This window comes from Lithobates pipiens, unplaced genomic scaffold, assembly GCF_037356315.1.
Source record: "Lithobates pipiens isolate NorthernLeopardFrog02 unplaced genomic scaffold, aLitPip1_a1.2 Scaffold_13, whole genome shotgun sequence".
Lineage (NCBI taxonomy): Eukaryota > Metazoa > Chordata > Amphibia > Anura > Ranidae > Lithobates > Lithobates pipiens.
In genome coordinates this window covers 511,289,517-511,302,855 of record NW_027507718.1, presented here as the reverse complement: position 1 = coordinate 511,302,855, position 13,339 = coordinate 511,289,517, and the positions used below count along the sequence as shown (strand labels likewise).

At 45.3% G+C, this 13,339-nt stretch overlaps 2 protein-coding genes across 2 annotated transcripts in view; both read left to right on the top strand.

Annotated features, from left to right (window-relative positions):
- The window catches only part of ATP6V1B1 (ATPase H+ transporting V1 subunit B1), a 167,627-nt gene that overhangs the window by 5,918 nt on the left and 148,370 nt on the right, over positions 1–13,339 (top strand). The window lies entirely within an intron of this gene.
- LOC143976204 (olfactory receptor 6M1-like) lies at positions 9,333–10,357 on the top strand. Its single transcript, XM_077478625.1, has one exon. It carries the CDS (start codon positions 9,350–9,352, stop codon positions 10,283–10,285), a length of 936 nt encoding a protein of 311 aa, XP_077334751.1. The 5' UTR covers positions 9,333–9,349; the 3' UTR covers positions 10,286–10,357.

The following is a 13,339-nucleotide window of genomic DNA, read 5'->3' as shown; positions in this document are numbered from 1 at the left end:
TATAATAAATATCCCCCAAAAATATATAAAAAAACATTTTTTTCCACTCAGTTTAGGCCGATACGTATTCTTCTACATATTTTTGGTAAAACAATTTGCAATAAGCGATTATTGATTGGTTTGCGCAAAAGTTATAGCGTATACAAAATAGGGATAGTTTTATAGCATTTTTATTAATAATTTTTTATTTTTTATTTTTTACTAGTAATGGCGGCGATCAGCGATTTTTATTGTGACTGCGACATTGTGGGGGACCCATCGGACATTTTTGACACATTTTTGGGACCATTGTCATTTATACAGTAATCACTGCTATATAAATGCAGTGATTCCTGTGTAAATTACACTGGCAGTGAAGGGGTTAACCAGTGGGTGGCAGTGTAGGGGTTAAGTGTTCCTAGGGGCGTGTTACTAACTGTGGGGGGTTGGGCTTTCATTTAGTGAACACTGATCTCTGCTCCAATCACATGGAGCAGAGATCAGCGTCACTAGTTGCTAGGCAGAATGGAGAAATGTTGTTTACAACGGCACTTCTCCATTCGGCCGCTCCGTGAGACGATCGCGGGGATGTCCGCGGCGATCGAGTCCGCGGGTCCCGCGACCGGACTCATGGGGGTCCCGACCAGCGCGGGAGCGCGCCGCCGGCGGCGCGCTCCCGATGGCAGGGCGGCAAATTTAAAGGGACGTACATGTACGCCCATTTGCCTGCCCGTGCCATTCTGTCGACGTACATCGTCGTGCGCTGGTCGGCAAGTGGTTGAATACGGACAGATTTAACCTACTTTATTAAAAGTCCTCTCCAACATGACATGTTGTAGCAGGGTAGGCTAGTACCTGAAACCTATATTGGGCTACCTCAAGACTGTGGTCCACCTTTTATAATTTAATGAGTAGCAAAGTGTTTACTCAAAATCATCCCACTGTGATGAAAGCCCTCTCTGACATGACATGTGTAGAAGGGTAACCTTCCTACTGAAAGCTATTTAACACAAACCCTCACCCCAGGTTTTTAATAAACAGCTCCTCAGTCACAAGTTCACCCAGTTGCATTGAAGACTCTTTGGCATGACACGTGCAGCAGGGCAGGGCAGTATCTAGAGCACACATAGAAGAACCTAGACCCAGTCATCAAGCCTAGACACCTAAGCCTAGAGTATAACAGTGTACACCCAGAAAGCCTATACCCACAACCCAGGTTATCAAAATGTAGCTTTTCGGTCACAAAATCGCCCTACTGCATTGGCCCCCTCTGATACCACATGTGTAGCAGGGCAGGTTAGTACCTAAAAGGCATTTTGGACAACCTCCAGAGAGTAGTCCAGCCTTGGCCTTGACCAGCCTTAATCACATTCATGAACTTGATAGTTTTTAAGTGTTTTGTTTACAGCCCTGCTATCTCTGCCTACTGTCTTTGGTTAACCAGTTCAGGGATGACCTTCCAATGAAAAACAAACACCTGACATTTTTTTTTAATAACAATTTGAAGCAATAAACAAATGATAATGTTGAAATAGTGTTCCAAATAAATAATTTAACACAAATATTTACTGTTGGAAGAGAATATGGGTGAAGCTGAATCAGTGTTTTGGATCTCAGCACTATCAAAGATCAAGTTTCTGCCCTTTCTATTTTTGTATTAAAGACAGTGGGCCTCTTACTCCTTGAATGAGAACATTTTCAAAAATTGTAACCATTGTTAAAAAAGGGCAGCCTGCAAACTGAATATTTGTTTCAGAAACACGTGGAGCACTGGAAGACAACTTGTTTTAATTTTGTACTGCAGTTATGCCTTCAATGTGGTGGATAGGGATGGTGACAGACAAAGCCAAGGTGGGGGACACGCCAAAAGGTCAGGATCACAGGCAAACAGGGATAGACAAAGACACACCAAAGTCGATAACGGAAAACAGTAGAAGAGCACACGGCAGGAAACAGGAAGCTAACACACAAAAGAATACACAATGGTTGATCAGCACTGATGGCCTGTATTGCACAGGTTAATATAGGGCTCCCTGATAGGGCCAGGGGTGGAGCCATGCTTATAGGAGAGGTTATAAAAACCACCAGGTGGAAGTGGCTGGCCTCTTAGTCTGAACACATGAGGGTAGGTAAGCAAACACAGGAAGATCACTGCATAACCATGACAGTACCCTCCCTCTTACGAGGCCTCCCCCCTCCCCCGCCTGGGTCCAGGCTTAAAGGGAAACTCCAGATGGAACCTCCTTAACAGACAGGGAGCAAAGACCTCAGATGCAGTGATCCAAGACCTCTCCTCAGAGCCCAACCCTTTCCAAAGTACGAGGTACTGAAGAATCCCTTTACGGAGCCGGGAATCCAAAACTTGACTAACCTGGTATTTTAGATTATCCTCAGAGACTGAAACAGAGGTAGGGAGAGGACGAGAGGACTTGAGGACTAAAGGCTTTTTAGGAGTGGGTAAGGGCATGAGAAGATCAGGAGTCTGAGCAGGGTCCCCCACACCCTTAAAGATGAGCTGGGCATCCATAACAGGACCACCAGACTGGGCAGAGGTCAGTGGATCCCTGAGGTCAGGTTGGTTAGAAAGTGACATGTCACAAGAGTCAAGCTGGATAGCTGCAACACAAACAGAATGCAGAGAACCCTGAGAAAAAGATTGAAAACCCCTCCTGACCGAATGAGGTATTCTATCCAAAGGATGGATTGAGCCTCTTAAACGGGTTTAAACGGACATAGTAGCAGTAGGGTGAGGCCAGGTCACCGAGAGGTGCTGAACAAGAAGCAGGAAGCTCATTGGGCATGGGCTGGACTGGCATAACTGGTGCAGAGGTCGACTGAATAGTGATGTCAGGTGTAGCGACCATCTCAATCGCATCACAGGGCATAGCAACTGTGAAACTTGCAGACAAGTTAGCCTGGCTGTACGTCCAAGGGAGATTAGGGACAGACAAAGGTAAATGGTTATGCGAACTGGAGTGAATGATCGACTCAGGTTCATAGGTGGGCCCCTCATCCAGAGTACCACATGACCTAGAGAGTGCATCAGTCCGACTATTGCAGGACGTATCCCAGAGATCGCTATATACAGCAGGTAGAGCAGAAGATACTGGGATGGTGGTAACAGGAAGTTTCTCCTTTGGGGTACCCTTGAGTAGGCAGGAAGAGGAACAGGAGGAACCCCAAGCCAGGATCTATCCAGCAGACCAGTCAACGTGTGGAGAATGGAGCCGTAACCAAGGAAGACCTAATATGATGGGAGATGAAGCCTTAGGTAAGACAAGGAAGGATATCCACTCCTGGTGGAGTTTCCCTACTGACATCTTAACAGGAATAGTCTTAAAGCGGATAGGGCCCCCTGGGAGAACTGTGCCATCAATCGCCAAGACCACCAATGGCGTTGTAAGGGGCAAAAGGGTAAGTCTCATGAAGGATGCAGTTTCCCAATCCATGAAATTGGCAGCGGCTCCGGAATCCAGATGTGCTGAGACCGAACGAGAGGAAGCACCGACATGAAGCAACACAGAAAGGAGAAGACGAGAAGGTGAAGGTGATATTTCAGGGTCTAATACTCCACCTTCCAGATGTATTAGCCCTGAGCGTTTTTCCGGACGAAGAGAACAAGTGTCAAGGAAATTACCTTTGGCCCCACAATAGAGACATAGGCCCAGAGTTCTGCGCCTAGCACGTTCTATGGGAGATAATTTAGTCCAGCCCAACTGCATAGGTTCCTCAGTAGGCAGGGGGTGTTCCTCGGATCGAAGATAAGGGACTGGGGGCTCAGGCTGCCTAAAGAACGGGGAGTGCTGGCTTTTTTTTTTCCAGGGCCCTCTCCTGAAAGCGAATATCGATCTGGTTACACAAGGTGATGACACTGTCCAGATCAGCAGGAAGGGATCTACCTGCTAATTCATCCTTCACTCTATCAGAGAGGCCATGTAAAAAGGTTGCAACTAGGGCCTCATTATTCCAGCTCAATTCAGCTGTAAGGATACGGAACTGAAGAGCATACTGTCCCACAGACGCAGACTCTTGACGGAGACGTAAAAGAGCGCTAGCCGCTGAGGAGACACGACCCGGTTCCTCAAAGATATTCCGAAAAAGTTTCAAGAAATCAGACAGGCTAGAAACCACTGGATCATTCAGTTCCCACAGAGGGGCGGCCCAAGCTAATGCCTCGCCGGACAGGAGGGATATGATATATGCGACTTTTGCCCGATCGGACAGGAAGTTTTGGGGCTGAAGTTCAAAATGAATTGTGCACTGGCTAAGGAACCCCCTGCAAGCCTTGGAGTCCCCAGAGAAACGGACCGGAGCTGGTAGTTGTAATGAATGTGTGGCTGCGACTGATGCGATAGGTGCGGCGGCAGATAGCGGTTGAGGTTGTTGAACCGGGGGTCCTAATGAGGCCTGAACCTGTTCAACACGCGATGCCAAATCCTGAAGGAATCGCATCACCTGGGTCTGATGCGATTCTTGGGTCTCAAGTCTGCGAACTAAGCTCTGCAATACACTGGAGATACAGGAATCACAAAACACGGTTGCTGGCACCTGTCTTTGAGAAGCACTGAATAAGCCACTGGTCACTTTATTTATTTCAGCTCACATATAGACTCTATTATTGTATCTTTCTTATTAAGAAGATCACTGAACCAATAACCACTGGTCACCATATTTTATTTAATTTCACCAAAGACTTTATTACATAGCTTTCTTGTTCAAGCATGCATTGTGTGTTGCACGTTTTAATATAAGGAAAAATATTTTATGATTTTTTTTCTTGGGCCGCGTACACACGGGCGGACTGTTCGCCCAACTTAGTCCGCTGAACAGTGTTTCAGCGGACAATCCGCTCGTGTGTGGGCTTCAGCGGACTGTTTCAGCGGACAGTCTGACGAACAAAGTCTTACGGAATTTCCGTAAGACAGTCCGTCCAAACTTGGTTTCAGCGGACAGTCCGCTCGTGTGTAGGCTAGTTCGACAGACTAAGTTTGGCGCATGCTCAGAAAGGATTTACACGGCGAAGGTTGCATTGCAGTGTATTGGACGTCAAATTTCTCGTCCCGTCGTACGTGCCGTTCACGTCATCGCGCACGCTTTCAGCGGGCTGTCTGCTCATCGTGTGTGGTCAAGTCCGTTCATGCAAATTTTGAACGGACTGTTTGTCGGATTGTCTGACGAACTTAGTTGGGCGAACAGTCCGCCCGTGTGTACGCAGCCTTAGAGATATTCATGTTTATTTAAAGCACATGACACTTTTGGCTTATGATTTGTAACAGACTGTATATCCCTTTCCATTGATTATTCAAGGATTAATTTGTTGGAGAAACTTCACAACTTTGGATTTTTTTCATATTGTAATTGTGCATAATTTTTTAATTTTTTACTATCACATATTTATTTAAAGGAACAATTATCACTCAATAAGAAGGAGACACTGCTCCCGGGAGTGGGTCACTCATTTAACACTACTATTTTTCATATAAGCACAAGGCACTTTAATTCTAATTTAGTATAGTTTAGTCTAACGTTTTCAGGTAGTGCAATATTATCTACCATTATCTTTTATCACTTAATAACACTGTCACTATTTACACAAGCATAAGGCACTTTAATTTTATTTAGTTCAGGTAGCGCAACACCATTTGTTTGATTTTTAAATATACTATCTGGGGGTTAGGGTTTATACCTCTGCCGGTGGTTTGCTGCAACCTACCCTTACAAATAGCTTAGGCCCTTGGTGACAGCGCGGGGATACTCTAACTTACTATAAGCTCTGCAATGGATCATCTGCAGGAAGCGTCACGTCAGCCGGGTCCATGGCTGATCAAACTGTCAGGTCACCTAGAGGCGAGGTGATAGATGCACTCCGTAGGGATCAGGAGTGCACCGCAAGGTTGTGGACCCTACGGCTGACTGCTGCAGACAGGGGACAGATCCCACTGGGGTTAGAGCGTAAGATTCCCTGGGGCGCGGAGTCTAAGAGCCAGCAGGTGTTCACCAGCGCCTCTAGTGGTGAGGATGGACTTGGCTGCAACTGGCTCCAGGTCGCGACCCCCAGGGTCCCCCAGCTCAAACCCACAGTAGGCAACAGGAGGATAGGGATGGTGAGGGACAAAGCCAAGGTCGGGGCCACAAGCAGACAAGAATAGTCGGGGACACGCCAAAAGGTCAGGATCACAGGCAAACAGGGATAGACAAAGACACACCAAAGTCGGTAACGGAAAACAGTAGAAGAGCACACGGCAGGAAACAGGAAGCTAACACACAAAGGAATACACAATGGTTGATCAGCACTGATGGCCTGTAGTGCACAGGTTAATATAGGGCTCCCTGATAGGGCCTGGGGTGGAGCCATGCTTAGAGGAGAGGTTATAAAAACCACCAGGTGGAAGTGGCTGGCCTCTTAGTCTGAACACATGAGGGGAGGTAAGCAAACACAGGAAGATCACTGCATAACCATGACACCCCCTTCTTGGAAGAGTGGATGGCCTTTTCCTTTTGGGTGTTCCCCTTTCACCTATGCCTACTGGATGGTGCATTCAACAACCATAGAGAGATATGGCAAAAGGGTTTGCTGCTGAGCTAGCTCAAACTGAGGAGCTTTGTGCTCTTTCTGGAGGATAGAAGAGATCCCCTTGCTAGTCTCCTATTATATCAGGGAGGTGTGAATCTGCTCCCCTCACCACCAACCCTCTTCCTTCACACCACCAGCATCACATCTTTCCCTTCTCACTAGCAGAACCCCAACTTTCCTATGTCTATTACTCCTCTGCCTCTTGCTGCCTTTGCCTCACAGAGATGGAGGCATTAGGCAAAGAAACTTACTGGCCCTGAGACAATTGGAAGTTTTCCTCTTCTTTCTGCAGCTGTGTCCCCAGTGGTCATGCTATTGTACTATGCTATGTGTACTCCATCAGGAACATCAGAGGCATTGTGAACTTTATTTGTACCTTAGTTTTCCAGGCCTGGCAAAAGCTGGAGTGGGATCAGCCACCTCTCAGCCTGCCTATTGCTGAATAGCTTTCAGAAACTATGGCCCAGTGTACCTTCTTTTCCTTAGGTATACCAACTGCATAGGTTCTGGGGTGCTTAAGGAGGATTGGTGGTTCTGAGGAGTTCCTAGGGCCAGTGAGGAGAACAGGGTACAGGCGACTATGCTTTCAACAAAAAGGGTGAAGAACACGGGTTGCCACCATCTATCATACATTTTAGAAAGAAAAACGTTATTTTGTGTTGACTTTGCAATATCAACTGTATTCTTGATTTGGGAAATGTTTGCATTCCTAAAACAAGATAGAACAAAAGTTTCTGAAAGGAGATGACATTCCATGAGATTCCCAAGACTACTTCACTTTCACTGCACCCTAGCCCACTGATACCAATACTTGTCTTGAACCTGCTTTCACATAGTTTGTATTCTCTATGCCAAGGTAATGTAATTTCTCTCAACAAAACAAACTCATGACCATTGCACGTATCCGAATCTCTTTTGGCACAGACTTATTTTTTTTCTGCTGCTTGCAACCAGGCTCCTGTTAAAAATCTTTTTCGCCAATTTATAAAAATGTAAGATCACTAACTGCATTTAAAAAAAACTCTGCAAAGAGGGGGTCTCGTCAAGCACACCCTAGCGCAATCATATTCCAAGTTAGTGTCTGGTGACGATAGTTTCTGGCGCCAACCCTAACCGAGATATTTGACAATTCTTATTTCTGTCTATTGTTCACTCATAAAGCCTTATTGGCAAATGCATACCAAAAAAAAAAAAGGTATAAGATACTCACCAGGTTGTTTAAAACACCTCTACTCTTACATACGATCAACCCTCAAGTGTCACCACTATGCTGGCAATGCCACAAATTGGAAGGTTCACATCTACATATCTTCTGGGACTGCCCAGTGCTCTTTACCTTTTGGTTGGAGGTTAAATATTCCATTAAAGACCTAACTCAATGGTCCCTTGCAGATTTACCTGCCACTTACCTCTTGCATGAAATGCACATTTTGTAAAGGCTTCAAAGTTTCAAAAGTGAGCAGAACCGCCTCTATGTAAAACTACTGACCCACCAACTATAGAACACTGCTTCTGATTAAACACTTTTCCCAAACACCAATCTGAAAAGCATTTTTAAATTTGGACACCCTGGTCGTTGTATGGAAACACCCTTTGAATTTGCCTGATCATAGTTTTCAGGAAGGGAGAGGGCCCCCAACGTATCCCCTTCCATCTCCTTTCTTCATATCCCCACCTCGACTCCATTCCTAGTTTCTCCTCTCTTTTCCCTTGCTATACTCTTAGCCCTTGTACACACGGTCGGATATTCCGATGGACAATGTCCAATAGGACCGTGTTGTCGGACAATCCAACCGTGTGTGGGCTCCATCGGACTGTTTCCGTCGGAATATCCGACGGACCAAGTTTTCCAGCTGGGCTATAAAATTTTCCGACAACATGATCCGATCGGACTTTGTCCGATCGTGTGTAGAGAATTTCGATCGGACAAAGTGCCACGCATGCACAGATCAAATTCCTAGACCAAAGCTATTGGCTACTTGCCTGAACATAGTCCCGTCGTAACAAAATGACATCATCACGTTCTGAACGATCGGATTTTCCGACAACCTTGTCCGACCGTGTGTATGCAACAGTTTCAGACAAAATCCGTCAAACAAAATCCGACGGATTTGGTTGTCGGAATGCCCGACCGTGTGTACAAGGGCTTATACCCCCCTCCACTTATCCAAATTCATTTTTTTCTTGTCCCCCTTCTGCTTCCTACCCTTCTCTAAGTTCCCCATTATTATCCTCATATTTGCCTTCTTAAATGTTTACTCTGTTTAAATTAATAGAAAAAAACTGTGTAAATACCTTATCAGACAACATTTTCTGCTAGTCTGTATATCATAATTGACAGATGTGCTAATTCAATTCTGAATGAGATTGAAATGCATCTGTTCCTACAAGCTCCGTGGGCTTTGAATGTTGATTTTTTTTTTTTTACCCTGTACTGTCATCACATAAAATAAAGAAAAATAAATAAATAACAAAAGTGAATTTTTCAGCTTGGCAGTTAGTAATTTTCTGGGCGTATATTCACCATTGTAGAATGCAATCACAATTTACAAAATATACAATATAAATTGAACACTGATTAAAATAGACACCAGAGGACAAAATGGAGTGGAAGACCTCAACAGTAAGAAGCTGATTTTAATTTAGCATTTCAAAATTTAGCTTAATGGGAGATTGAATAGACTTTCAGACACAGATATGCAAAATATTTGTTACTTGCTGCTTTGACGTTTCTCCTTTTTATATGATTCAGTATTTCACTCTCCTACCTGACAGGTCAACCTCTTGGCTTTTAAGATGTGTGAAGACAATCAAACAAAAGTCTCAGAGATCCATCTTCTTGGAGTACAAGGTCTAGGCAACTTCAAACTTCTATTCTTTGCTGCCCTACTTTTATTTTACATTGCAATAGTGACTGGAAACCTTTTAATTATCCTTCTAGTGTCAACCAATAATAATCTAAAAATTCCAATGTTCATCTTTCTCCAGCACCTTGCTTTCGCTGATGCCCTCCTAGCCACTTGTGTTATACCAATGATGGCAGAGATAATAATAACGACGCAGGGAAAAATGTCTGTGGTTGGCTGTATCATACAAATGTATTTCTATTTTATCTTTGGCTTTGTTCAATGTTTTCTTCTTGCTGTAATGTCTTACGATCGATATGTAGCAATTTGTAATCCTTTACATTACATTTTAATTATGAACCGCAGAATCTGCTTCCTGTTGGGTTATGGCTGTTGGGTAACAACTTGGAGCTTATCTTCAACTGAATTTATTTTGATAATTCAGTTTCAGTTTTGTGGCCCCAGTGACATTGATTACTTCTTTTGTGATTTTGGTCCAGTTATGCAATTGTCCACCTCAGACACATCAATCGTACAATGGCTGGACTTCACATATTCTGTCCTTGTCTTATTCTGCGCTCTTACCTTTATCATCGGGACTTACATCTACATTTTTATTATCATTCTCAAGATTTCATCTTCTACTGCCAGAAAAAAATCCTTTTCAACATGTAGTGCCCACCTGATCTCTGTGGGTGCATATTATGGGTCCTTAATCACTATTTATGTGACTCCATCCAATGAAATATCACTTAACATCAACAAGTACAGTTCTTTATTGTACACTGTGGTGACCCCACTGATGAATCCTATTATATATAGCCTGAGGAACCAGGAGATAAGACAAGCTCTTCATAAAAAGTTGAAAAAGATAGCAGTGAGGTAATTTAGATAGAGATATGCGAATATTCAAAGGGGAATGAGTGACATTAGATAACAAATCTTCTGTCGAAGGAAAACTGACATTCACTTCTCAAGGTAGACACTAGGGATGAGCTTCGTGTTCGAGTCGAACATACGTTCGACTCCAACATCGGCTGTTCACCCGTTCGGCGAATTCCGAACATTGTGGGCCGTTCGCGCCAAATTCGTGTGGCGCTCACGGCCCACAATGCACTGCGCCATCGCAGTGCATTGCTGGCTAATGATTGGCAGGGCATGCACTGTGACCCCGCATGCTTGGCCAATCACAGCGCCGGCAGCGAGGAGAGCCATGATTGGCCACAGGCAGGATGTCTGTGGCCAATCATAGCTCAGGCTGTGTAGTACACTGTCCCCACACTATATAAGGCCGCCTGCGCGGTGGCCTTGTGTAGTGTGTTGGCGTCTGTAGGAGTTAGTGGGTGTTCTGTGTACCTTCAACACAGTATACACCGATCGTTATCGGCCGATTTTTCATTCTTGCTCTTCTGTAGTGGTTGTTGTCTGCATGCCCTGACCGCAGTATACACCGATATATCCACCTATATAGCTAGCTATATTTCTCTTTTTTAATAGAGCTTGCAGTCAGTTGTAGGAGATTGTGTGTGCTGTCTGCATGCCCTGAACCCAGTATACACGCTATATCCACCTATATAGCTAACCATCTTGCTCTTTTTTTAATAGAGCTTGCAGTCAGTTGTAGGAGATTGTGCGTGCTGTCTGCGTGCCCTGAACCCAGTATACAACGCTATATCCACCTATATAGCTAGCTATCTTGCTCGTTTTAAATAGAGCTTGCAGTCAGTTGTAGGAGATTGTGCATGCTGTCTGCGTGCTCTGAACCCAGTATACACCGCTATATCCACCTATATAGCTAACTATCTTGCTCGTTTTAAATAGAGCTTGCAGTCAGTTGTATGATATTGTGCGTGCTGTCTGTGTGCTCTGAACCCAGTATACACCACTATATCCACCTATATAGCTAACCATCTTGCTCTTTTTAAATAGAGCTTGCATTCAGTTGTAGGAGATTGTGCGTGCTGTCTGCATGCTCTGAACCCAGTATACACCGCTATATCCATCTATATAGTTAGCTATCTTGCTCGTTTTAAATACAGCTTGCAGTCAGTTGTAGGAGATTGTGCGTGCTGTCTGCGCGCCCTGAACCCAGTATACACCGTGATATCCACCTACATAGCTCTTCTCTAATTGAGCCATCTGCCATCTGCAGAAGTTAGTGGGTGTTGTGCGTGCCGCCAGCACAATATACACTACCCAATTGCTGGTTTTCCCAACTCCCTTCAGGCCATTACCATGTCTGGAAGGCCAGCAAGGAGAGGCAGACAGGCGCGAGCCGATAAAAGAGGGCAAGCAGGCTCTGTGTCTAGAGACAATAGTGCTAGTCATGGACGGGGTGCATCGTCATCATCAGCACGTGGCCATTGCACACGCTTGTCCTTCTTTTCGGCAGCTGGACATGTTGAGCCGCAACATGCCAACGACTTGGTCGAGTGGATGACCAAGCCCTCTTCATCCTCCTCATCCTCTCTCACCCAGGCTCAGGGTACTAGCAAAGCAGCTGCCAACGCATCGTCTTCCCTCCTCTAAATGCCATCATCAGTGACTCCTTCCCTAGACCCACCACGTCCTCCTGAGGAGTCTCCTGAACTCTTTGAGCACAGTGTTGGGTACATGCTCCAGGAGGATGCCCAGTGTTTTGTAGGCTCTGATGATGATACTCAGCTAGAGGAAGGCAGTAGCGTGAATGCAGAGAGAGGGGATGCTCAGGAAGGACAGCAATCTGGCAGTCATGTTCCACAAGCTGCAGCATACTGCCAGGTTTGCTCCAGCGATGAAGAGGGAAGGGATGATGAGGGCACTGACTCCACGTGGGTCAGTTGAGAGAGGAGGAGGAGGAGGAGGAGGAGGAGGAGGAGGCACATGTCCAACGAGGCAGGATGCCCTCCGGGGGCCAGCTTAGTGGCAGCCGGCAGCGAGGAGAGCCATGATTGGCCACAGGCAGGAAGTCTGTGGCCAATCATAGCTCAGGCTGTGTAGTACACTGTCCCCACACTATATAAGGCCGCCTGCGCGGTGGCCTTGTGTAGTGTGTTGGCGTCTGTAGGAGTTAGTGGGTGTTCTGTGTACCTTCAACACAGTATACACCGATCGTTATCGGCCGATTTTTCATTCTTGCTCTTCTGTAGTGGTTGTTGTCTGCATGCCCTGACCGCAGTATACACCGATATATCCACCTATATAGCTAGCTATATTTCTCTTTTTTAATAGAGCTTGCAGTCAGTTGTAGGAGATTGGGCGTGCTGTCTGCATGCCCTGAACCCAGTATACACCGCTATATCCACCTATATAGCTAGCTATCTTGCTCGTTTTAAATAGAGCTTGCAGTCAGTTGTAGGAGATTGTGCATGCTGTCTGCGTGCTCTGAACCCAGTATACACCGCTATAGCCACCTATATAGCTAACTATATTGCTCTTTTTAAATAGAGCTTGAAGTCAGTTGTAGGAGATTGTGCGTGCTGTCTGCGTGCTCTGAACCCAGTATACACCGCTATATCCACCTATATAGCTAACTATCTTTCTCTTTTTTTAATAGAGCTTGCAGTCAGTTGTAGGAGATTGTGCGTGCTGTCTACGTGCCCTGAACCCAGTATACACCGCTATATCCACCTATATAGCTAGCTATCTTGCTCGTTTTAAATAGAGCTTGCAGTCAGTTGTAGGAGATTGTGCATGCTGTCTGCGTGCTCTGAACCCAGTATACACCGCTATAGCCACCTATATAGCTAACTATATTGCTCTTTTTAAATAGAGCTTGAAGTCAGTTGTAGGAGATTGTGCGTGCTGTCTGCGTGCTCTGAACCCAGTATACACCGCTATAGCCACCTATATAGCTAACTATATTGCTCTTTTTAAATAGAGCTTGCAGTCAGTTGTAGGAGCTTGTGTGTGCTGGCTGCGTGCTCTGATCTCTGAGGACTTCCAGAGTGGTGGAGAAAGA

What these genes read in the sequence shown, in the direction of transcription:
- LOC143976204 (XM_077478625.1), top strand. Translation starts at nt 9,350, where the DNA reads ATGTGTGAAGACAATCAAACAAAAGTCTCAGAGATCCATCTTCTTGGA.